The sequence below is a fragment of the Cygnus olor genome, chromosome 1, assembly GCF_009769625.2.
Source record: "Cygnus olor isolate bCygOlo1 chromosome 1, bCygOlo1.pri.v2, whole genome shotgun sequence".
NCBI lineage: Eukaryota > Metazoa > Chordata > Aves > Anseriformes > Anatidae > Cygnus > Cygnus olor.
In genome coordinates this window covers 32,699,331-32,726,709 of record NC_049169.1, presented here as the reverse complement: position 1 = coordinate 32,726,709, position 27,379 = coordinate 32,699,331, and the positions used below count along the sequence as shown (strand labels likewise).

Sequence of the window (27,379 nt, the reverse complement as noted above, 5' to 3'; positions counted from 1 at the left end):
ATATTCCTAACTTAACAAGTACCAGAAGTATGCCTGACATCAGTACATAAACTGTGGTACTTACTTGGGTACAGGTTGTACCACTGCCTGTAACAGTGGAATAGTTTGTACATTTACAGATTACAGGATGTGATTCAGTGTTATTTGATTTTATTTACTTCTATGGGAAGGATGTTCAGACCGATTCTATCATCTACCCATAACCAGAATTGATAGTGATGTTTTTAACATAAAAAAATAAAAATAGAAATAAATAAATCATATAAAGAGAGACTCATGGAAACTCTATTAAATTCTTTGCACTACCAGTGCTTGCTAAGGACAGGCTTTTGTCTTACTTCGGACAACCATTTTCTACCTGCAATAAAAGCATATGTTGCATTTTGTTTTTAAAAGAGAAATTAAGGTTAATGTTTTTATACAAAATGCTTAAATCTGCAATCTAAGCAAAGAGAAAAGAAACTAAAGCCTTAATCTAGTTCTTGTTTACTTTTATCTCCAGTTTCCATTAGTAGCTGGGAGATGACTACTGAAAGAGATGCTGCTTCTGTGCTGAAGACTACCCAAAGCCATCGCTTACCTAACTTTTCAAACCTTAGTCTAAATGTGCAATATGTCTTCGAATCCATAGAGGCTGGATCCCCAAGAGCTGTAACAAATGCACAGAAATGCTAGGCATTAAACCAAAGTGATTTTAAAATAGACTCTTTCATAAAGCATGCAGAGCAATAACAGCCACAGTGATTATATGTGCCATGATACTGTAACTTATGAGGCATCATTTGAGAGAGATGAGTTTTGATATCTCCACTTATTTCCATAGAACAGGCAGTATTTTACTGAATAGCTTGTGGGAATATGTTACATACTTTAGATCCAACCCAAATCCCAAATGCAGTCTAACCCACACACATGGTCCCTTACCACAGATAGTATCCTATATGCCTGCGTCTATCTTCCGACAAGGAGTTTTAAAGTATACACGTGTGGCACAAGCTGATATATATTTGTAGTTTCTGTATAAAATTTTTATCACTTTTCTTTCTTATTCTCATTTTTAAATAGAGGAAAACAAAAACATTAACTGTGGCAAGTATTGTTAAAATCTTGAAATTCACAGTTGAAAATGATGAGATACTGTCATACTTTCAGCAAAAAAGAAAAGTTTATTTTGCAATTCAAATTTAAAACCTATTTCAAACCCAGTGTACTGCTGAAGGGGGGAATGGAAAACGAACTGTAGTTTCACTAAGTTGTTCTGATTTTTTGAATTCACTAATTAATCATATACAACATCTTTTTTATTCTCAGTGTGCAGCTACATCAGACTAGTTATTTGGTGGCTAAGGAGAGCCCCCTGGGATGCTTTCATGCCTGACAGAGAGCTATATATAATTACTTGTTTTATCATGTATACACTACCATATGAATTAATTATAAGATATTAAATAGTAAGAAGATGCAGTTTGCCAAGTAAAACATTACATGATGGCAGACAGTATTTGTTTTCAAAAATTTCCTGTGATTTATATTTTCAAACTGCATAATGTCTGTGGAGTCCAGCAATGTTTTCATGAGGCTGAGATGAAGATTTCATTTTCTTCCAAGAGGCACTGGTAGCTCTTGAACAATATCTCCTACTGCATGTTTAGCGAGGACAGTTTTATCTCAACAGTCTGTCTTCCCTTCCAAAAACTAGGGCAAATTGAAACAAAAACAACTCTATGTACTGTTGAAAATGGTATTTCTGAAATGCTGTAATGTTGTATTGTGTCCTTCCAAAGCTATCTAGAGCTTCTGTCAAACAATCTAGACCTAGAGTGACTTTACCTTTATTTTAAGCATGTTTTCTGTCCTAATAGACCAATCAGGTTGCAGGAGATGGGCAGAGAAATCGTGAACTTAAGCAAAGATCAGAAATGTAAAATAATGTGACAGGAGAAACACCAAGATATGTACAATGTGTGGAAGTGTTATGTAAGCAGTTTAATTGTGGGCAAGGAAAGAACACAGCTTATATGAGGATCCAATAACTGTAATTTATTTTTAGACTAATTGATGTTTTAGCAGTCTAGTCAAGCTATAACAACCTCTTATTAGTTCAATTACAACAGTGCTAACACTTATAATCCAACTCACTCAATTTCTCTTAAAGTCCATTAATAATTCAATAAAAATCAATAGACACAAGTAGCTGCCCATTTCCTCTAATTTTAAGCTTTTACCCTCTCTATGCATTGTTACAGTGAGTTAGCAGCAGCCCAGGCTCTTTGCTGGGAGCACCATATGTGGAAGGTGGTTTTTTTTTTGTAGTTTTTTTTTTTTTTTTAATCTGTTTGAACCCAATACATGGGCTATGTTCTTGCAGTTGATTCACAAGGTTAATTATATTGTGATTCCTTAGGTTTTAGTGCTTCTCTCTTTTGGGGGGAGAACAGATGAACAACTCTAGGGAAAAAAAAAATAAGGAAAAACAAACAAGCAAATGGAAAAAGAGCCAGCAGAGGTAGACAGCATACATGTGACCACTGAATAATTTTGCTGTTGGAGATAGTCTTCTGTTGTCTATTGGTACCACCAAAGTGGTGAGGTACAGGGCTATGTCTATAAGGAGAAGAATCAAAGATGATCTTCAGGGGGTACGAGTGATGACGATTATAGTGATACAGTAATCTGGGATAAATAATGTGGGAGATTGAGAGAAAATGCACAATTTAACTGAAGTGGAATATATCAGTTGAAAAATCTGCTGCACTGGATTTGCAAAGCAAAGCAAGACAGAAGCACAGCAACTGGTTTGACTCACTGGAGAAACAGTGGTGGTTAAACGACAGGTTTGCCTGCTGATGGAGAGCCTAGGAAGAGTGGTAGAAGGAGGTGGAGCAAAGGCTGTGCCAGAGCCCTGAGGTGTTTTGTCTTCTTGGACAGCAGCTGAGAAAGGGTATAACATGAGGAGCATAGCGTTGTGAAAAGCAAAGTATGCAGGGTATATAGAAACCAGATTGTAGCTGAGCGTGAAGGGAGCCTCGAGAGACTAGGAGCTTGGAAGTACAGCTGGGGAAAGTGGTAGAGACCCTACTAAGAACATTTTTATTGGAGCAACGGACTGGGGATTTTTAAACTTAAGCAAATTGGAAAGAAGTATTTGAGGATGAGTCAGTACGTTTGGTGGTGAAAGGAAAAAAAACACTTTCACATGTGGGTGAGCTGGGGGGAGCTTGCTTTAAACCTATAGAAGAAGAGTCTATCCTTTCTCTTTTAAGTTGGTGAGGAATGGGCTGCAGATAGGGTGAGAGACAACATGAGCAAAGTCTGGAGACAGGACCATAGTTACTCAGACAGGTAGAAGGTGGGTGAGTGGGGGAAACAGCAGGGAAAGCTTGATGCCAGAGACAGAAGGTGGGAAAAGGAACACTGTCAGTGGAAGGAAGGCAAAGAGAAAGAAAAACGACAGAACTTTTTGTCCTTTGTGGCCATGAGAAGGTTGCAGGGCAGATAGTGTTGATTTTGAATCCACCTATTTTCCCTGGTAGCAGTTGCTGTGATTGGTCTCTGTTCGTTCTCTTTTGTCCTTCCTTAATAAGCAATGATCTTCTGATGCCCTTTTCCTAAGTCAGGGACCAGATGAGAAAGTCTTAACCTTTCTCAGCCTGTCTATTTCTTTGAAAGTTAGGTCAGTAGTGATAAAAAAAAAAAAAAAAAAAAAGGTCTGAAGGCTCTTTGCAGTGGGTGCTGTTACTGGCACCCATCCTTGGGATTCTCAGCAGAGAGGCCTGAGACTCACAGGAATGGTAGGTGGGTAAATAATGCTCTCACACTTAGCAGTGGAGCCTTCATGTTGGCATGGAATTTTGCTGATGAATTTGTGTGGGAGAGGTGGAAAAGCATTGCCCTGTTCTGCAGGTAAATGTGGAGCTTCATATTTATGGGCTGTCAAAATGGAACCTTTCATTAACAAAAAAAAGTATCCTTTTTTTTTTTCTTTTCTTAATTGTAAGTGTAATCTACTCTGCTCTTGTGTTAAGAGTACTTTATGATGCACTTATGAAAGTTTTTTTTTTAGAAATACAACTCTTGATGCTCCTGTTTGCTCTCCTTGTAGATACTTAATATTATCCATTGCAAAAATCCTGCAAGAGCATCTCTCTGTCAACCATATGCCTCTGTAAGTGTGACCAGGGAGATCATTTATGCCAGATAACCATTGAGTTTTAAAGAAAATGGCTGGAGGCAAGACGCTATCTATAAAGCATCCTCGCTTCTGGAAGCAGCCTTCTCTCTTTACTTTCCAGCCCAGATTTACTGACTTAGCACCAGCCTCATTTGTTCTGGCAGGCTTTTGTGGTGGATAAGGGCAATGATGGATAGCGAGGCCTAAGGAGAGACTTTGTTTGTTAGCTTTGGTCAGCAATGATATATATATTGCAGGTCAAGTTCTCTTCTTATTAACGGGGCTGTAAAACATAACCGGGAATTTCATTGTGGGGAAGCAAACTCATTCAGGTACAAGTGTGAGGGAGATGGGGAAACTTTTCCTGGGTTATATATTTTTGTATAAATTTTGTTAGAGCTCTTGAAGGGATAAAGAAAGGCACTTTCTTCAGTTTTGATGTTTTTGCAACTATAAATACATCATTGAAGTGCAGATTCCAAATACTTCTGCACTAACCAATTTTCCCAGAGATTCCTCTTTTATCTGCTCCACCGGGAATCGAGCAGATTGATGATCTCCATGACTACATTGTTGTCAGTACATCCCAGCTGGTGGCTCAGTATCACATCACAGACTTAAAGCACACAGGTCTTTATTGTTGGATGTTTAGAACCAGTGGAGTGGTGCATTCATCCTATTGAGCTGACTGACTTCAGGATCTTATTGACTAAACAGTGAGACATTAATGCGCATTAATATGCTAACAAGGCTTTTTGGCAAGGGAAAATTAAGATAAATGTTGTAGGCTTTCATAGATATGGAAATACATCAGGTTTACTGTTGTATTAGTGCGTTTGTGTCTAAAGGTGAATAAAAGACTAAAGCAGCGTTTCAACCAGTAAGCAGGATGAAAAGACTTTTATTTTGGTAGTTTTAAAAGAGAACAGCTGCTGAGCTTTTTCCCTTTTTGCCCCAGTTCAGTCTTTCTTGATCTGTATACTTTAACCTAATGTATACAAAGCTTGCATATGGTGGGCGAAAGGGGGTATGGAATTACATGGTGGTTTGTTTTTTTTTTTAGTATGGTCACTCTCTTTGCAACTAGTGATTTGGTTGACACTTTATCCCTTTTTTATCAATTATCTTAGTGTAATTTAGTGCTAAAGTTGCAAACGGTTTGTAAAAGCAACATTTATCAGATACGTGTCTTGATGTGAAGCAATGGAGATAACACTTGCTTAGGGTCTTTTGGTGCCAATGTAAAATAGTAACGTAATAGTAGAAGTAATAATCACATTTTCTTCGCATTCTGCATAGGCATTCTGGTGAGTTGGGTGGGAAAGAGTTTTGCTTTCTGGTGAGCTTATAAAATCAGCTTGAGAAAGAAATCAAGTTCGTTCAAATCAAACACTTCAGTCCAAAGTTAATCTGATCATTTTGTTGTTGTTGTAACAACTGAATGAACAAGGTTTTGAAATAAAGGCAATTATAAATAAAACATTTTGCAAAACTTCAATATGTGTGATGTTGGCAAAATGAAAGCTTTCATTTACAACACTTCCAAATTAGAAGGTTTGAACCATTAGCATTTTTGGTCTCCTGTGGCTTTTTACCTGCCAAAGCAATCATTAATATAGTTCATAGAAAATCCTATTTAATGTTTCTGAGGCTTTGGATCTTTAAGTAGAATTTTCTGAGGGTGCCAAAGCTGGCTCATAGGCAGTCTGTTGACTCCAAGAACATAAGGCCTCTAATTACTCGAAGACTGATGTTATTACTTAAACATAAATCAACACCATTAATTTAATATGGAGTTGGGAACTAGGATAGGAAAGACACAAGTTGCATCTTTTGTAGGGGCAGCCAAGACGTATGTTGTAGCTGCTGCCTGGTTTTGTGTTTCTGCAGAACATCTGTACTTCAAGAGGTTTTGTGCCATTTCTCACTTTCCGTGCAAAAGAGCCGCTTCTGTGGTAGTCTTGTGATACCCTCACTTTTTTCTTTTTCTTTTTGTGCTTTCTTTGATGATTTGCATAAAATACATTGCCTTAATACGCTCATTGCGCTCACTGTAAATATGCATTTATTTTTGTATTTATGTATGTATATGTAAATGACAAGTGCTTTTCCAAAGCATTACCCATATATATATATATATAGGTACGATTCTTCCATGCCTGCAGAGCTTACAGGGAAAGGAAGGGAAGGAAAACAGCTGAAGTTTATTAGCCGTGAAACTCTTGGAAACAGAATTTGTGAAAAATAGACTGTGCTCACCCCACTGATCATTTGCAGTTGACAACTTAGTGTTTTTTAACCTACTGCCCCCAGCTTCTCCAGAAGTATCCTTGGGACAGTTGCACTGGGCAGAAAAACTGGTTTCTAACAAACTGGGGGGAAAATAGATTTTTTTTTTCCAAAACTGAATCAAACTGGAAAATGACTGCAGAATCACTAATAGTCAATGTATCACATCATTTTGTACTGAAATTTTCTTGTGGAAATATAAAGGGGAAAACAGTCAATGAGTTGGAAAGTACCTATTAATTTAAAGAAGCTGGAAAGAGGAGGAAGAACTGGGAGGCAGGCATATGATCTAAACTGGAGTAAAGTACAGGAGTTAATATTGTTGACATTTAAGAAGTCAACCCCAATTTGAGTTTATATATCTAATCTATTGTTTTGAACTATCATCAAACTCTGGAACACAGCACTGTTCTCCATCTGGAGATTTTATTTTCAACTCAGAAAGCTGTAAACATTGAAAACAGGGAACAAATCAAAACTGATGAGCAGGGAAAAAAAAAAACAACAAAAAAAAACAGTCAACAATCCACTCCTTTGATTTGTAACATACTTTTCTAGCAAGGTTCAGTGGCACATTGCATGACAATATATACTAGATGTACAGAGCGTCTCAGTAATGCAGTCTTTATCATTACTATTTCGGGAACAGCATGCTACTAATCGCTTCCAAATTAATATAGCCTTTCTTCTTTATCACATATTAACAGTGTGCAGAAGTTGTTTTGTTATTTGTGGTGCTTTCTTGGTCTCACCATTTAAATATAGCCTGCTACAAGAAACAGGCCTAATTTTGCAACCAAAGTGAGTACCAAAACCAATCGGTTTTTAAAGTCCATGCCTACAGTGATTTATGTCTGGAGTTTGCTCTGTGACTTAAGACTGCAGCAGGTATTCCACCCCAACAAGTATTTTATCAAGTTACAATTTTCTTTCTTTTAGAGCAGGTCTTTATATAAACCAGAATCTTTCAGGTTCCTTTCAGATACGGTGTGTGTATCTGTGAATATATATATGCACAGACACACACACGCACATATATATTTATATATAAAAAATGTAATGTATATATGCGCACACACACACACGTATATATTTATATATAAAAATATACAAAAAAGTTACTGATTGGCTGCTTTGTGGTTATGACATATGCTTCGAATAAGCTCTGGTGTTTTTTCAGAACTTACTGTGCTCTTTACAGCTCCTTCCCAGAGAACAGCACCTGTTAGATCAAAGGCATATGGTATGCATGCAGTAGTGTGCTCATACACTGGTGACTGCAGTGACTGTAATGATACAATGATGGATGACATTGCAATACTGAGGCAGTTGGTCTGCTGTTTGGTCCCCCGGTTATTTTGTTGTTGTTGTTCTTTAAATAGTAGGAATAACAGCATAGGCACTTCAAAAGGATTTAAGATCTAAGCCACTGTAATCTTCTTTGTAACTCCACTAACAGCTGCTCACAGAAAGCTCATGCTGCTCCTGTTGCTTGAACACTTCAAGCAGTTGTTTGAAAGGAGAAAGCCAAAAACTTTCCAAAATGCATTGCTGTTCAAGAAACTGTTTAGTCTAATCCAGTATTGCCAGAAGTGGATAGTGGTGTATGGAGGTATTCTGAGGAACACGTCTGAATTTGACTCATCATCCTCTTTGTCTTGTTCACAGATATTGATGAGTGTGCTGAAGGACAGCACTACTGTCGGGAGAACACCATGTGCGTAAATACACCAGGATCCTTTATGTGCATCTGCAAAACAGGATATATACGCATTGATGATTATTCTTGTACAGGTAAGAGAGGTATATTTGTGAAAGGAAATAACAGGGTAATAGCATTGAGGAGCACTGATATGATTCTTCTAAGGTTAATCTTTGTTAGATTCACAAAATGTCTACATGAAACCTAAACAGAATAAACACTAAAATAATTAGAAGGGTACAGTGCAGTAAAGCTGCTATATTTTTACAGATCTTGTATAAGTTCCATTGTTTGCCTGAAATTGTAAAGCAGAATGGATTGTCTCGTAGGTCTGCATGAGCTTGGATGCTGAAAAGGTGAGGGGAGGAGACTGAAGGGAAAAACAAGAGACCAAAAGCCGTGCTATGGGGTTCTCGGTTTCCATGTGGCATACCAGTACAACTCCACTTGGAGTCTAATGACACTTCTACAAACTTCTGATGGAGTTAAATTTGCTATTAGATATGGGTGTTCCCTTGTTTTGAATGCCCTGGCATCAGGGAGATTCCCCAACTGAATGCCGTGTGTTCAGAGGGCAAGGGCTCAGCCGGCTTTGTGTTGCTGGACCACAGCATCTGTCTTACCTCCGCATCCTCCCTTCCTCTTCTGCTGGCACTGGAAGCTCCAGTGGGAGTGCTGGGTTCACAGTGGCTTTCTCTTGTTCTAGTCTCCTTTTATTGCAAGGTACTTTAGGGTTATGGAATGAAAATGGAACATTTAAAATAGTCTTCCGTATCAGAACCAGTCTGACTGCAATTGTTCCTGGGAGGAATGTTTTTTCCTACTAGACAGATAAAGCAAATATGATTCAAAGATGTGGCACGTTCTCTCAGTGAAGAAAAATGTGTGTGAACAAAATAGTACTGCTATTTTGTGTGCACAGGGGAATGCATCATCTCTTTTTATAAAAGGTTATATTTGTTCAGTAAAACTTTCTTGGAGCTCATGTTTTGTAACTAACACCAACATCATCTATAAGTGTATGAGACTATTCAGAATGATGGAGCCAGCAGTGTGAAATTCATTTTTTATTTTATTTAATACAGTCCTTTCTGTCTTGTCATTATTGGCATCAGTGATGTGGCTTGGCACAGAAACAGCTTCCTCATAATCTAGTGTAATTGGCTTGCCCAAGCATGCGCAGCACTTAGGGACATAGATTTGAAATCATATATGTGTTATTTTTGTGCATACAGTGCTACCTGTACTTGGCATTGCTCTTACATACACCGGTAAGCATTATTTTTACCTCAGTAAGCCCTGTTCTTGAATGACCAAGGTATAGGCTGCTTGCAGCAAGTCTTTCCTGAAGCAGCCAGTGTGTTTCTGGTCATTCTCTCATGTTTTCCACACTCTCAATTGAGTTTCACTACCTGCTGAGTGTAAACATTGAGATTATTTTAGGACTGAGTTTAACTAAATCACCGTGATATTTTTTCCACTTTTTTTCCCCTAATTTGCCATTCTCATTGAACTCGACAAATGGTGAACCATCATAAACAACTTCACAGGGGCATATGGTACCTATAAATACGGTAAAGGTCTTTCTCAATGCTCTGCATGCTGCATTCCTCTTAGTTGCTGAAATGTGCTGTTGTGAAATTCAGTCTAGTCCGAAAACTCTGGACAATCCAACTGGTAAAACTTGCTAGAAATCCATTACAGATCTGCCATTCCAAAAGTAGTTTGGCTTCACATTTGTAAATAATAGTTTCTACTGGAATCAGCCTGATGGATGACAAGATGAATGATTTCTCTTTCACCTTTTCCCTGACGGTACAGGGAAAAGCTAATGCAAAAGGAAGTGAAGTAGTAGGTGAAATAGTTTTGTAAAATTTCAAATCTTAAGGCTCTCTAAGCCAGATGAAGCTTAAGTTGTGCAGTGACTTTGTGTATGTCTGAGCAATGCCACTTGCTGTGATGTGGAAACTGGAGTTTTTCTGGAGTTACATTAGAGTGGATTTTGGATACTGAGAGGCAATCATGAGAATGCAATGACTGCTGAGTGGCAGAATTTCCACTAATGGCAACCTAACATAGTTAAGTCTATATGTCAAAAGAAATGTGTTTTCTTCTGGTTCCACAATTATGGCGAGCACCTCCAGTGGAGGTGTTGATCACTTAGTGATATAAGTAGAGTTGTGAGACTTGCATGGCATATCCACCAAATGACTAGAGAGTGGAAGGTCAATTGTTTTAAAAAAGTTAGTGAAAACCAGGAGACTTTTAAAGTCATTTGGCTTGATCAGTAAATGGTATTCTGTGCTTGTTTGAGTCTATATGAAAGACACTGAGAGCATTTACATTACAGCACTGTATTAAAGCAAATGGCAAGTGTATGTATTTGCACATGAGATCGCTATAGTTTTTCCACCCCTCAGCATATTCTTTTCTCTTTAATGGTTTTGCCACCTATTAGTGCTCCTGATTTATGAGACTTTCATATGCATCCATTTGCCCAGATATAAATCCGAGGTGAAGTGAACAAAAGTAATGAAGGCATGCTGCTGTGGCTTTGACGTGGAATCTGTAAAAGTCTTAAACTACTAGTTTGCATAAAATTGTCTTTCCTGAAGACACTTTCTGTGTTATGAGAACCAGCAAAAGCTCTGTATAACAAAAACACTGAGTGCATTTACAGGACACTGCATGTTAATAAATCAGTGCAAAATAATAATGTGAAGGAGCTTATGGTCATAATGGTAGTATTTTGTTGTCCTACAGACAAAAACTTTGGTCTGGGCAGTCATGTTTGGGTATAACTGACTTTTCATAACCAGTGTTTTCTCTTGCAACATATTGTGGTATTTTAAAGCAAATACTTTAAAGAAAAACTCATTATACTTTACTTTTTTTTTTTTTCCTCTTGTTTGTTTGTTTTCATTTATAATTTAAGTGGAGCCATAATATCATCCAACTAAACAAGTGACATTTAGGACTTCAGAAAGAAAAGCATTTTCCAAATAGGTTTTGTTTAGAGAACCAATGTTATGGATCTCAACCTGTGTTCCAGGCAACCTCACATTTGCTCTATTTAGGTCCATCAATTTAATCTGCTTATCATGATTGTACAAAGCAGCTAGTAGAAACCTCTGCACTTTGAGAATCCAGATACCTCCTTGTCTGTGTCCAGCACACCTCACTGTGCATCGTGAGCTCATGTCCCATTCACTGCAGCTAGTAATTATTTTGGTTAAGCTTCATTTTTTTTGACATGGTGAAACTAGTTCTTGAAGTTAAGGGCATAAACCAAGCCTTTTTATCTGGCAGAAAATCAGAACAGTAAGGAGAAAAACAATCATGATAGACCAAAGAGACAGAGGTCTGCAAATTAAGGGGATATTTTGCAACATTTTGTGAAGAGCACCCTATTCGCATACCTGTGAAAATTGGGCTGTGCACTATCCTTAAGAGATTTTTTCTAGGTTTTCCATATTTATTTTTTATTCTAATAATCAGGTTATTGTAGAAGCTGCACTAAATAACTGATGTATTCCATAGTTGATACAAAAGCCTGATGTTTACATCTGGCAAAAAAGTGGGAAAGATGTCTGTAAAGGAATGGTATTTCCAAACAAATTCAAACACTAATATGCAAAATATCTTCATTTTCATACCATCAGGTAGTCTCTGTTTTATGTAATTCATGCAGAAGGTGGGTATTGTAGGATATAACTTCTGCATTGCTCCTTCCTCTTTTCCTTGAGATAACTGAAAGCATCAGCTTTGATAGCATCAGCTATCAACTGCTGTGGAAGGGTATTATAAGGATGTGTGTTGCCAGCTACTTGTGAGAACCATAAAGCAGATACCTCACAGACATCTCTTGTTTGCAAAGGCAATCCTGAGTATCTTAGGGACACCTTGCTACTGCAAGCATACTACAAAAACTACCAAGAGCCCATGCTCCAGGACTGAAGTTGGTGTGGTTGGACAGCATGCAATTCTGTTCAAATGTAACAGTGCTCATGTACAGAGGGTCTGATACACTTCGGCTTTTGCCAATGTGTGCAACTAAATTTAGTCATTCAGACATTTTTTGTCTTCCACAGAATTTGAAGTTTTTTGCAAGTATCTGTTTGCCTTATTGGAAATTCTGGGTTTAACTTCTTGACTGAAAAATTGACGAAACTGAAGAAGAGGCAGATTTTTAATCCAGTTCAGGAATAACAAGAATAGGGCAAACAAACGATATCTGGCTCTGTGTGTTACTAAATGTTAAAATTTTGAAATATATTTCAGGTCACGCTGTTCCTTGTAATGCTGTGTAATCAAATCCAGTTGTGGAACTGTAGCTGTGCATGAAATAGCTGACTTGCTGCAAGCTGGACCAAAAAATATGCTAGCACATCCTTGGGAACGTTACTAAGTAGGAAGAAAATGTTCTGCAGCTTGGCATTAATATGTCATTGTTTGCACAGGATATCTGAAGCACAGAAAGGAGATGTTGAAAAATTATAGATGAACCTTGATTAGGCAGGTTATGATGTGAATGATGCCCATGCAGTTTGCTAGCAGATTAACATAGTGTCTTATTGTTTCATTCTGATACACACATGCACATATGTAATTTGCCAGTCATTGATCAAAATAGAAGAGAGACATAAAATCAGTGGCATTTAAGGATTTTTCTCCTGCATGAGACATTTGAAAAGAAATCTGCACTATCTACCTCTGACAGAACTCTGCACAAAAGACTGATTTAGACAGCAAATAGCTATTTCCAAAGCAGCTCTAGTCTCTTTCTTCATGGCATGTTTATTGCAAGTTTTACAATAGATCTGAATTACATTTTGATTTTCACAACAAAGGATGTAATGAAGACATCAATTTCAGATTTTGTTATTTGTATTCATCTTGGAAGCAAATTTTGCAGGGTTAGATTGAGTTAGTCACAACCATATTTACACAGAAATCTGTTGTTCATGACTGATTTTATGGTCAGAAATCAATCATAGCTATGAGAAGGGGAGATGAGTCCTAAGCTGCACCCATATGCCAAATGGGTGCACAAACTGCAAATTAAAGGCATAAAAATATGCCCCAGGCTACCATGCTTTCCTTACTTTCATATTGCCTCATTCCCCATCCACTTTGCTTCACAGGAACTGTAGTGTTATGGTGTTGCACTGGGGAAAGGCAGGCAGAAAATGGCATGACTCTCTGCTGGGATAGCTTTGTATGTATAGCAGTATGTGGCACCATCACTGTTGTAGATGATTAAATCTAAATACTTTCATATTTTTCTGGAATAGTAATACTTACATCCTTACTCTGTCTGGGACTAAAAAAAGTGACAGGCTGTTTTCTTGGCTGGAAAAAAGAAAGTTTTCCTTCTAGAAATAAGGATGCAGCCATTGCCACCAGCAGTGTTTCACATTGCAGTATAATCTGCACCTGGTAGCAGTGCTCTGAGCAGCATAATATGTAACCTTCCTTGCACTTATGTATTTATTTATTTATTTATTAATAGAATAGGGAGAAGTTAGGAAATGAGAGATGAAAGCTCTCTCTTTTTCACACCTTGTTTCTAAGAGTGAGGAGTTCATGCTGTCCACAGGGGATGGTTAATCATATTTTGTCCCAAGAGAGGTCTTTAGTTTCTTAAAGAAACTAAAGTGTCTTGGGACCACTCCCCCTAAATAACACATCAAAATGGAGCAGAAGAAAGAACACTCTGTGGGATTTAATGCAGCATCCTCCTTAGATCATATTGAGGCAGAGAAAGATGCATGCCATGGCCCAGAGAAGGGATTTTCCAAGCCCAAGACAATTTTTAAGGCCCCATTTCTGTTCAGTTGCATGGGCCACCTACTCATTTTTTCTCCCTCCACTTTCCAGCCAGCATGAAAAGGGAAAGCAACTCCAGTGGAAGGGGTGCAGCTGGGGGCTGCCCTCCAAGAGAAGCCCCTCGAGGACTGTCCTGTGCCTTCAGCTTAGAGCTACCAGTGAGGGAGGCATTAGGGCTCCCTGTGGATTTCAGGCCAGAGACATGAAGATCATAAAACTGTATCTTCAATAAATATCTCTGTTCGTGTGGTCTAGGTAAGGTGATAAACGTCAGAGGGTTTACTAGAAGCAATGGACATGTATTGGACTTACTGGACTTTAACTGGGTTGTATCCAGCTGGACCTTGCTAGCTGAACCTCCCCCTCTGGCATATTTAAGTCATTTATGTCTCTCAGAGATTTTTCTACTATTTTTCTCAAAGTGTTGTCAATGCATTCAGCAGCATTAATTTTTTTTTTTCATAGTAGCCTCTCTCAGTAAAATGAAATTTAATAATTGCATAAATTGACAGGAAGCATGGTGGTAGCAAGTTGAGTGACACCTGAAATGTTAATTCTTAGGAATACTGGCAGCACAAATCTGTTGCAAATTGGAAGAAATTCCAAGAACAGCATTAAAATATTTAAGGGTCTGAGGAGATTGACTTGACATATGGGAAAGATTTAAGGAGAAAGCTACACATTTAGCTGCATAATGATGTTGCATGTGCAAAAAGTAGGAATTCTGGTAACAATAACGCTAACAAATGATTACTTGAGGGGTGTCAATAATGAAGGGGAAAGTGGGGGGGAAGGGCCTGCACCACTGTGCATCATTTTTCCACATTAGTTGTTACATCTCACCCAGGTACTCTGCTCTTCAATGATATTGTGGGATGTCTTTGAAGCAAAGACACCGGGTCATAATTTATCGACAAGGGACTGTCGCATTTAGCCTGCTCAGTGCTCATGCATCTAATACTATCTCACCTGTCTCTGTGCTATTTTTCCCCATGCAGCCGTTACCGTTTCATCACTCCAGTTTTCTGACTGGCCACACCATTGTGATTTATTTTATACTTGCTTTGCCTGCAATAATAAAACCTATGCCTTCCCCTAAGCCCTCCTGTTTGGATCCATTTTTGTAGATAGCTGTGTCTTATAAAAACCAGCTTATTTGCCTGGCTTACAGTCAATGCCAGTGGATAGTCTTTTGAAGCTGTAGGGAAGTTAATATTTTATATCACTATGAACATTTTTGACGCATGGTTGTGTTTCATTAGTAAGGTTGGTAAAGAGACATAGTCCTTACTGCTACCAGAGACTGACGCTGCCAGCTTTGGAGAGGGAGAGATTTTCTGCAGGTTACACAGCAGCTCTGGTGATGTCCCCACTTAGCAAAGATACCTGTTGGTTTGGTATTTTGCTAGGCAGTGATACATGGTGGGGTTTTTGAGCGTGTGTATGTGTGTGTCAAAGAGTTTTTTCAAGAAACGTCTCAGGAATTCTCCTGTCTCCATGCTCTGGGTCAGGAGATGCCAAGCTAACGATGCTCTCCCGCAAGTGGGAGATGTTTTCTTTTAGAACTGCCAAACTTCTTCCACAGCTTCTGAACACAAAGTATTAAAGATATAGTTATAGTCCTCAGCAGAAATGGGAGTTACCTTTAGAGGCTTCTCTTCTGCCCTTCTTTTGAAGTCTCTGTATTAGTTTTGTACTTCTCATATAAAATGTGCTTTATATGTGCAAATGCCCAGTTTTCAATATCCTTTCAGGCAGGAAATAAACAAGACTGTTTTTTTGGTATAATATACAGACAAAGGTTGTGTCTTGCCTCCTTTTTTGCATTAATGTTTTGTTTACAATGTAAGTCTTCTGAAAATGCTTATGAGAAAATGGAGACAGGGTCTTTACAATGCTAATCGTGCCCATCATTATCACTTGAGTGCAGATGCTCCCTCTGTTAAAACCAACAGGGGCCTGTGATTTGGTTGAAATAACTCAGGTCAAACATTGTTTATCATTCAGATTCCTAAATTATTAGAGGTTTGGCTGGCTGCTCAGTTTCTGCTTCTTGCAAGATACAGCTTGTTCTGAGGGGGAAATACAGTCACATGCTATTTTTATTTATTTATTTTTTTACTTTGGTACTCTGACACACTTCAGATGAAAGATTCCTCTTGGAATCTAGAAACTGAAGCTCATAAACTTGCATCTGCCTCCATCAATTGCTTGGGACATCAACAGGAAGAGAAATCACACCTTTTCCTGTATTGTACAGCAGAAGTGATGCAGGGATACTTGAGAAAATGTTTTGTTGGACTGCCAAAACTTTTCTTCCAGATATTCAGGAAAATGTCCATAAAGGATTCTGTTGTGTGGCTGGAAATGGATTTGTAACAGTACGTGTTGGTAGGAGATAGACTCCAGTTAGTTGTGAAGCGTGGGTATTTTACAATATGATGTATTTTTAGTTATTTTTGTTCTAGCTGTACATTTCCGTAACCACAAATCAGTTCTGGGAGGCTGAAAGGAATGCCTCTCCTTAGTTACAATGAAAAATAAAATCTAGTTTACGTATGAGGAATGTGGGCTATGTTTTAACACCTGCAACCCCTTCTTCTAAGATTGGTATAATTTCCTGGTATGAATGCAACTATAAGACTGATGTAATCCAGACTTGAATTAAGTCATCCAGCTTCTGTGTTTAAAGCTGCACACTCATCTCTTGTTAATTAACAGTATAAAATTGACCTACTTTTTCAGACACACAAGAGCATCCACAAGTCATCGCAGAGATAATGAGAGCTGATAGTGCTTATTACATTGGTAAATGAGGCCACATTTTAATAAGCGACTAAATACGGCTACAAGATGCAACTTTATTCAGCACTGCTGTGTACACTTCACCTTTCACTGCTGCAAAGAAGCTTCAGAAAAAATCTGTGACCTCAGATTAGTAATATGGCATATCAGCTTTTTTATTTGAAAATATAGTAATATAAGGCATTATGAAATTAAAAGCTAATTTCTTCCTGTTTTTTCCCTTGACTCATTTTGATAAGAAAAGCAATATTTCAAGTTTTCCTCAAGTTCTCCAGCACTACAGCTGAGCTCGTTGACTCTACTTAAGTCAAGGCTAAGAATAATCTTACAGTACAATGCAAGGGATAGAGCAATAATACTGACAGGGGCTTGTTATAGCATCAGTGTAGTGACATTCAGTGGCTTGAGTAAGGAAACGTTTTAGTCAGCAAACCACCAGAGAAAATGTGATTAGGAGCTCTGGATTTATAATGATGTGGGCAAGATGAACCATCTGTCTCTCCTATCTCTAATTTTGGTGATTCTCCCACCACACACACCTATCTCCCAATTGTATGAATAAAAGACGTATGAACAAACATCCATTATCAAACAGGGTAATCCAAAACCCACTGCAGTGATGGTGTCTAGCTATACTGTCATGGTTGCTGTTAGTAATAAACACCCTGGCAGTTAGTTTGTAAGCACAAGGCAGTTCCAACTCAAAACCCATTTGATTCTGATTTCCTTTACTTGGCACAGTTTACATGCTGCTTTATAAGATGTCAGCCTACAATCCTCAGCCTCTCAATTCTCTTTCAGGATAAATTCTCTCCTGTGTTGTACAACATCTGCTTTCTAGCTGTAAGATAACTCACAAAGCTAATAGAGGAATGATCATTCAGACAGAGCTTGTTGCTATGCTACTGCATTACTTGGATAACAACACAAGTAATTTTTATGTATCTGCTGTATCATATACAAAGGAACTCACTTATGCTTTATTTGGGTTGGATCAAGTTATCGTTGACAACTTAGTTTAGAGGCTGTTTTAATCTGGAACCAGACTTTTTTTTTAAAGAAGTTTTTTGTTGTTGTTGTTGCTTGTTTTTTTTTTTTTAAGAGGAGAGTCCCATTTCCTCCTTGGTTACTGATCCAGTTCATAACAACTGTTAATATGGCTGTGCAATTACAGCAGGATTGATTTCTTCACTGATCAAAACCCAACACATTTTAAAGGGTCTTTGGTAGAATACAGTGTGGGTTAATAAAAAGCAAATGTATTCACTTGACAAACACATGAATGTGTGATTTTCAGTATTGGATGATTAATTCTTTTACAAAAATTATCCATCTTTCTATGGATGATCACAGGCTGTGAAAGATAGACTGCAAAGATAAGGGAACATGGTAGGTAGCCTTGAGGATAGTTTCTTTGAAGTTGCAAAGATCTTTCTGTCTCAGGAGATGGGAATCTGCTGCTGTCTTGTTGAGTGAGCCATAAGTCAAGGAAGTTGGATAGCTCATATCTATCATGTCTGAGCCAGGTGGTGATCATCTCACGCTGGGAGAGCTTAGCCTGTTCTCAGAGGAACTCTGGCCAAAGTCAGTCAGAGATGGAAGCTCCTGTATGAAGCAAGACAGCTTTTAAAAAGGAACAGCAGAGTTATTTAAGGTTATGTGGTCATGCTATATTGATGTCAGCATTTTTCTACAAATTCACAATAAAAGTCAAAGACACTGTGGCCATGATATAAATTACCCCACATTTTGAGGGTATTAGACATATCTGGCAGTATATGACTACTGCCAGACCTGTTGGTCTGTTGGCTTTCTATTGTTGAAAAGTATTTCTGATCTTAAGGTAACACAGTTGTTAGAAAAGGCAGGGGGGTAATTGTCTGTCAAGACTTATAAAAGGAGACATGACATTTTTTAATTTTTAATATTGTATCTGAAAGTTTTTTTCTTTTGATTGAATATGGAAGCTTCCTATGTGGAGAGGAAGGAATCCCTGAATTATTTCTGTTCAGATAACCTGTGAGCATGGAAACTTTTAATTCTTTATAATTTAATTTCCACTGCATGCTAAATGGCATGTCCAGTAGTCAGCAACTCCAACTTATGTGTCCTATATTATTTCATGAAATCTTTCAAAGATCAGTCCACTGTATGCTAAATGGCAAACCATTTCCTTAACTCATGCTTTATACTATCAGTCAACACTGAAAGTCACTGTGACTTAGTATTTGTCATCATCTATTACAAATCCTGCTTAGGTTTGTCACTGGGATAGTTTTTTATCAATGATACTCACTTTTATCAGTCTCTTGGACTCATGATTTTTGACTTAAAAGAACAGATCTACTTTGCTGCATCAAACTTCTTCAAATTAGAAGTTCACTGCTACAGCCAAAAGAATTCAGAAGTAGCCTTTCTGGTTCTCTCAGCTATGGGCTTGAGTAGAAGCCTACGTGGTACAAACTTCTCAACCACAGCACGAGCTGTGTACTTGCTAGTCCTTCTTTGCAATCAGAATTATGCTGAAATCATCCCTGAAATGTCTTGGTGCACAAAGTAAACATGTTGGGTTTATTCACTTCACTGACTCATCTGGTGTCAGTGTTCTTCTGTGTAATCCCAAAGAAAGACTTATATTTTTAGTTCTGCATATTACTTTTGGTGCACACAGAAATTTGCAGCCAGACGGTGGCTGTTCCTGCATGAAGGCGTACCATGAAAGCTAAATTGGTGCTTTTTCTGCTCTTCTTTTTCTGTCTAAGCTTGTTTCAGTTCCAGAATTTGCTCTGTGTTTGCCAGTCCACCCAAATGAGCAGAGAAGAGAGGTGATGGCAGGACCTCTCCACAGCACTCAGAAAGAGTAGGCCAACAAGAAGGAACAAATACTACCTACTAAGAAAATACATTGGGACCCATCCTCAGGGTTTTGCTCTGGCACTGCCCTGAAGAAGACTGGCCAAATCATTACAATTAATTTGAAAAGCCATGTTAATACAAAAGGAAGCATCACTGTTTATGCTGTGCTCCTGTGCAACATAATACTAAGGTTCTTGGGTGAAATTTCACTTTTGTTAATGTAGATCTATATTGTGAGGCACTGTTTTTAAAATAATGCATCTCTAAAAGGTTCTTGATATTATTTCAGAGGGCATTCTCAATATACAGAACTGTTCTTTCTTATCATGCTTTTTTTTTTTTTTTTAATACTAGTGGTTTTGAGGCATCTTTAAATTTGAACTAGAAAACTTAAACCAGAAATTATTTCAGAAATGTCAACTGACTTTCCTGAAGTCAGTGCCCTATACAATTTATATAGTTGGATGTGCAAAAATTGTTGCCATCCCCCATCAAATCAGTAAAAAAAATTGAAAATCGTGATGTCTCTCTTGAGAAATGAGAGCTCTGTCAACAAGCTTAGTGATAAAATAGGAATCTGTCCAACCTGGAGATTTTGTAGGAGTTTTTGTAGGAGTAGATTTTTTTTTTTTTCTGACAAACTTCCAAACCATCTTAAAAAGCCTGCTTCTGTTTCCTGCTGTCCTTGTATGCCATTACTTTTACACATCATCATAATATACTTCGGAAAAACAAAAGAGGGAATTGTATCTATTTTATATTTTCAAAGTGTACGGTATTCCAGGGAAACACTTGCAGTCAGCTAGTTTGATAAGCCTGTAACTCACAGTGCTTTAAGTAAAAAGTCGCCAATGTCTTCTGCAGGTATTCCTTAAAATCATGATGGGAAGGTGGGAAGGCAATGAGAATTAAGTATCTTAATATTTTATCCTTTTTTTTTTTTTTTTTTTAATTTAAACTCATGTTTTGCTTTCGGAATGAGAGTTTTGTGAAAATCTCAATGTACTTATTGGCATTTTATTCCTTTGTTTTGTTTACTTGTTTCAGCATGTTTCCCTTCCAACATATTAATAAAAGAAATGACCACTTGATTTAAATGGGAAACAATATTTCATTATGCATGCTTATTTTCAAATGCAAAATGATGTTAAAGTGGTGGGCTGCCTAACCGTGCAATAAATGATGAATTTATAGTATCCCAAATATCTGTCTTGGCAGATATTGGAACTAATTTGTAAATACCTACTAAGTTAATGTCCAAGTCACATGGAAATGGAGATTTGGACTGGACTGACAAAGATAAGCAGCTCTGAGTCACATAGACCAATCATCAGGGAAAATATATTGTCAGCAATGGTAATTACAGCAAGTAATTGTGTCATTTAGCCTGTTACAGACCACTGAATATGATGACTTTGGAACACATCAGCTGTCACACAGTGTTAACTTTGATGTTCAGGGTTTGGAAAACTATTGAATCTTTCAGTGTTGGTGCATAAAAAAAAAAAAAAAAAAAAGATGAAGGTTTCACACTTTTCAGAGTGGGCATAAAATGGTCAGTTCTTTTCAGAAGAGGACTGATTTCTGAAAGGGTGCGATGTCCATCAAGAATAATACCTTTTAAATATTTTTTGGTGTTTTGCATAAGTTTGGAGTGTATACATGCTTGGTAAGAACAGTTGAGTACTTTGTTCCTAGTTCTTTGAAGGTGGAAATGTAAAATTCAACTTAACTTCTGTATACGTTATTTTAATGTTTGGGAAGTAAGTAGAGAATGTGGTTGATTTTTTTCTGCACATATATTCCAGTCTGTTATGAGTAGCCAAGGTGTACTATTAGCTTAGTGCACCTTTCAGGGAGTGGGTTTCACATTAGTTTGAAGTCTTCTGAAGTTGCTCACAGAATCTCAACTTTAATTCTAACTTGTTCAAATGGGAAATATGTAAAGGAGGTAGGATGACAAAGGTGAGTTCATCCTGGGATGACTGCAGTATTAGGAAAATGGAATATCATGTCAAGGCTTGCTTTTTTCCTTAACTCTGTGGTTTGATTCTTAATTTATATTTTGGATACTTTAGACCTAAACAGCAATGAAGATTTATTGTCATCTTGTTTCTGCTTATTAGAGCAATTAATGGTGTTCTTAAATATGATAGCAAATTTGATGGCAGAATTTTTCAGATACATAAATTTTGTTAACATGTGCCTATGCAATATTTATCAATATATAAAAAAATACAGAAATAATGATTTGTAAGGCTGGTTGGCACTAGCAACCAATTTGTTTCCAGGGAAAGCAACTTAGGTGCAGTGGTTGTGATGATGCATTTGTTATGCTGTTTTGGTGTACCTCTGTAAACTACCAAGAAGGATCTGCCTTAGGGAAAATCAGGAGCGTCACTAGAGACAGTGTCAAGGCTGACTTGAGAGCAAAGCATCAGTATCATTCTGCTTTACCACTGTTACAGCACATTTTTTTCCCTGTTTTCAAGTAGAGAACCCTTTCCTCAATTAGGTGAGCAACACTGAAGGAAGGTCTACTCTCCCCATTGAGAGCCACAAACACTACAGTTATCTTATCAAAAATAGCACTGTCCTGCTTGACATCCAGTGAGTCATCCGAGTGCTTGTGCCACAGTACCTCCAGGGAAATAAGGTGAAGTATCTCATGCATTAAGAAATCTCTCTACTGTATAAAAGGACAGGAAAAAAAAAAGTTTTTTTCCCTAATATTTATGGTTAGATAAGTTGCTCCAGATTCCCGAGGGAAAAAAAAAAAAAAAGATCAGGAGCAAAGCAACAGCAGCAATTCATCCACCACTGTAGTGTGTTCCATTTTCTTCACCTCACGAGCGCTGTCCACGATAATAGCTATATTGTAACTGTAATTTACCTAGGAGCCCCCTGGAAAATCAGTTGACAAATTCTGGTGATGGTGATGTCCCAAAAAGAGTAGAAAAGAAACATCAGATGTCTCCAGAGAGTTCGTACTAAAGTTTTAGTTTATCAGACCAACTTTGGACAATACTTGATTGGTTTTAGACACCTTTCTTCTGTCCCGTTTCTTCTGTTATCTCCATGCTGAAAAAAACCTGTTTTGTTCAGAGGTGTTTTTGTGGAGCCCTCTGACTGTCTAGATGGATTGTTAACCAGAGTAATCTAAGAAGAGGTAGCAAGCTATGAGTTTCAGCAGCAGTTTGAGAGCTACTTCCCGCTTTCTTTGTATAGCAGAAATATGTATAGGATGGAGGCCAAGTATCCAATACAAGTATCTGTTGCTTGTGGCAGACTTGTATAACATTCTTTACTTTTAGTAAGGAAACAGTAAATTAAAAGGGTTGGCATTAGGAGAAGAAGTAAAATAAACATTTTTCACTTGGCTGAGTAGGATATTTACAGCTCCAGTCTGGCTGTTCTTCTAGCAATAAAATAGGGAGCACTCCTGTAGATGCAGAATTCGCTATCATTGTCACTTTTGACAATATAACAGAAGATTTTGAAAGCATCAGTTTATCATAAGTACCTGGGAGTTTTAGTGCACAATACAAGTTGGAATTTAAAAAAACACTACCTAGGAACAAATAACACATCTCACTAGATCTAAATAAATAAATAAATGGAGAAAATCTAGATGATGAAATATCTTTTAAAACATAGAAACCTTATTTTGAATGTCAATGATAAGAGACAATATATTAAGAGATCAGTTTGAATTAAGGCAAAAAAGAAGTCTCTGACAAGGTCACAGACCTTATGTCTAGACTGAAATCTCTTAAAGTGGGATTTTCAGTTACTCTGCATTTGCATTACAGTCCTACCATTGAAATCAGTGGGAGTTACAGATTTTCCTTTAGGGGAAACAGGCCTATGCTAAGTGCTTTAGAAAATCCTTCCCTTAAAATTTTCTGTTCAAGGAAGAATACAGAAAATGGCAGACATGGAGGAAACTGGAAATAAATTAAAGCTTACTTTACTTTAGCTGTCATACTAAATATTCTTCAATATATTTCCTCTGCCTGACTGGTTGAAAAGTGTAAAAACTTATAGGATGCTATGTGAAGTAATACTGATTAATTGTACAATAGAACCCTCCATGAGAATGTATTTTGCAAAAATATATCTCATTCCATGAAACTGGAAATCATGATTATAATACACATTCTGAGGTCGAAGAAACATAAGTGGGTTTAAAAATGTTTAAACAATTTGTTCAAGTGCTATGGAGAAAGTAATGGTAGTCCTGCCTGAAAATATGTATTTTAGCCATCAGCTTACCTATTGTGGCTGGGACTGAGAATATCTTTGTCTTCCCTGTGTTCAAGGAGATCTTAGCACTGATTTTGTGATGAACAGATACCACAGGAAGGAAGGACTGGTCAACATTCAAGCTGTGTGTTGGGCTTTTCAAGTTAAATTCTGGGGGAAATGTATACCCTTCTTTAAGCCATAAAATATATTATTGGACTTACAGAGTTTGGACTTACAGCATTTATTGTTATGGGAGTTAAAACATTTCTTCAGTCTAGGAGGAATACCCAAAACAGGAATAACCAAAAACTAAAGAAAAGAGATTTTATTCAAAGAACAATTTCATAATATTCTGTAAAGAAGGAAGTCTTAAAGTCCAAGTGAGAGGATAAAAAAAACAACAAAACATATATGCCTCTTGCAGGATTTGGTATGTGAAATAGTTTTGCTAGATGAATCTGTTGTGAAATAATATGTAAAATTGAATTTTGTCTTAAAATATGTTTTCAAAAAAACTAGCGTTTACTAGGATTAGAATGTCCCATATTTTTGGAAGTTATATTTGCATGTAGATATGCAGTATTTCTCTCTCTCTTTTTTTTTTTTTTTTTTTTTTAGAATATCAGGGTAGCTAAATATATAATAAATTATTCACACAGTCACAGGAGTGTGCAAAACAAATTCAGCAACACAGTATAGTTTAGCTAACCCTTTCAGTTGTGATAAGCCGCCAGAATAATCATCAGTATTTGGGACTTTGATGCAGAACTGTTTTTAGGTAAATCAGTGTCCCACAGTTCCAGTTATTAAACTGGAATAGGACAGGTCTGACTTCACTTAAACTGAAAGAATTCAAGCTGCACATGTGCAACACCAGAATGCCAGCTTCATCCCTGCCTACCTCCAGCCTCCTCAGAGCCGCAGCCACCTCAGAGCTTTCTCCAAAGCACTCCTAACCTCACAGAGTGTGGAGCAAGGAGTGTGGGTCCATGTTTTTGCCTTCTCTTCTTCAAGCGTCTTGTAGCTACTTTTAATCCTTAGCCAATAACTGCCAATAATATAGTTCCCCTTTATAGTATAAATAAGTCCTGCAGCTTTCTTTTAATGGATAAGAAAAGGAACAGTGGATTTTGGCTGTATTCCCAATTGGACTTTCTTCCTAAGATTTTGTCGTAATTTCTTTCTTTCCCTTTTTTATCATCTTAACACCAAATATAGAATAAGTGACTAAGCTAATATATAAAAGAGAGAAGTAGACATCTGGATGAGATGATCGCAGCTGTTCTCCCTGAAGAACAACAATGGACTAAGTAATTACAGACAGAAACAGCATTTCAGAAAGCAGGATTGTCTCTAAACAGACCTTGAAAATAGAACATGCACATCCCAGATCTATTTTTATTATAAACATAATTGATGGGGAAAAATAGGAAAATTCTGGGCATAGATTTATAAAAATAGTTGTTTTCTTTCTGAAGAAAGAATTAGAAAATGAGGACCAAGAACAGGATGGAAATATGGGAGTGGATGAAGGTGAAAATCAATCAATTAACAAGATTAGCAATGAATAGACTATTGTAGGGCGACCTGGATTTTTGTATCCCTAGATTCAGCTTTGAACAGAGGACAGCTGCTGGTGGTCATTAATTAATGATTAATGACTTCAGTGTTAACTAAGGGTATGGAGTTTGATGGTAACCATGAGTGATTAAAGCACGGATTCCACTTTGCATTTGAATTAGGGAGTACCTATAGAAAAATGAACTGGGGAATATTTGAATTGGGTAGTATCAATACAAAAATGTAACTTAAATATAGAGAAATGGTAGCATAGTCATCAATAATTTTAAAGCATTTGCTCCTTGAAGATAGTGTGCATATACTGAGACAAGTAACCCTGCTAATTAGAGTTTAAACTAATACGGACTCTTTAAAGAAATTAACCATCTGTCATTTCTCTAATGATCTTAATGGAATAAGTCTTCCAAACTGCCTATATAATTAATACTAATTTTTGTCTTGTACATGAACTGTATGAGGAAAAGAAGCTTGTAATTAAGATAAACTGTAAGTGGGCATTTAGATGTGTTAAGTATTGATAATTCAAGTAATGCTTATCTCTTGTCACTGTTACTGCCACATCAAATTGTCAGCTGGTCACCATGGTTCTATCTATGGATTTATACTGAATCAATGGGAGTGAGATAGGTGACAAAAAGTCATTAGAGTTCAAGAATTCAGAACTTTTATGCACTTCTGTGGCTCAAAAGTGATCTCTTACTTTCCAATATTAGTAATGAATGGTTTGGAAAAACTGACAGCATAATATTCTTTACCCATAAGTACGTGATGCAGCTCAGTCATAATTCCTTTTTGCTGTTGTGTTGGATTCTGTTTGTTCTTTTTTTTTTTTTCTTAGATGTTTGCAGAATTTGGATGCACAAGATAAACATTGCAAAGTTGGCAAAGGCTTGCAGTACACAAGTGGGAAATGCTATACAGATCTTCTGTTTATTTTTAATAATGAAATACACAATAGGAAGGATAGGGGCTGATGTTGCACAGCACTAGGAAAATGAGAGGAGGAGGAGGTAGGTGACACACCTCATAGCATGTTAACTTTTACTGAGTTCTGCAAACATCTCCGCACAGGTAATAAAATTAGTAAAACGGATCCCCCCAGCTGCCGTTGCTGTGTTGTACATCATAAGGTCTAGTGGGTCTGTACTATCTCCTGAGAATGCTGTTATTCACCCTAGATAATCTTATAAAGTTTTTGTCCAGCAAACCACATAGTATTGTGAAATAAGACACATCACCTTTACTTTCTGTGCATATATGTATGTACGTGTGTGTGTGTGTAATGTGTTTGATGCACAGTCAAATGCACATAATTGAATTAATTACATTGTTAAATAATTTTTGCAACTCTAAGTCGTCTGTGTCATAATGAACATTCTATGTTTTTTTAATGAAGCTTTCATATGCACTTACTGTTGCTATTATTATTACTGTGGAGCAATAACAAATTGTGTAGCTGGAAAATATTTTGTATCTAGAAAGACCTCATTTTAGACATAATTTAGTCAATATAAATACTGCATTTAAAACTTCAGTTGATTCTCAGAACAGAAATTTTATGAATTTTAGCATGGTTGAGCATAGATTCCTAGCCAGTGCAAAATGGATTTTGGATATATTAGATAAAATAGCTTTAGAAATAATCACTGAAAACCAGTGCTTTTGGTCTTTATTGAATGTTTATGTAAATTTAGGTTTGTTGATCATTAAAATATCTCTGGAAAAGTAATTTTTATTTCCTTTCCTCTGTAATACTGTTATACTGTCATGTCCCCATCATCATTATGGTGTGCACTGAAATAAGTATGGGACATTCGTTAAATGTGTTTCACATCGTTTCCAAAGATACTTGAAATAAATGGCCTCAGTGCTTCTTCTTAGAGCATAAGAAATATATC

General features: G+C 37.2%; 1 protein-coding gene across 1 annotated transcript in view; it reads left to right on the top strand.

Annotated features, from left to right (window-relative positions):
- Positions 1–27,379, top strand: part of NELL2 (neural EGFL like 2) — a 148,290-nt gene that overhangs the window by 76,932 nt on the left and 43,979 nt on the right. Inside the window, exon 13 of the mRNA XM_040551661.1 lies at positions 8,129–8,254. Within this exon, the coding sequence (XP_040407595.1) occupies positions 8,129–8,254 (126 nt within the window). The remainder of the gene's footprint in view (positions 1–8,128; positions 8,255–27,379) is intronic.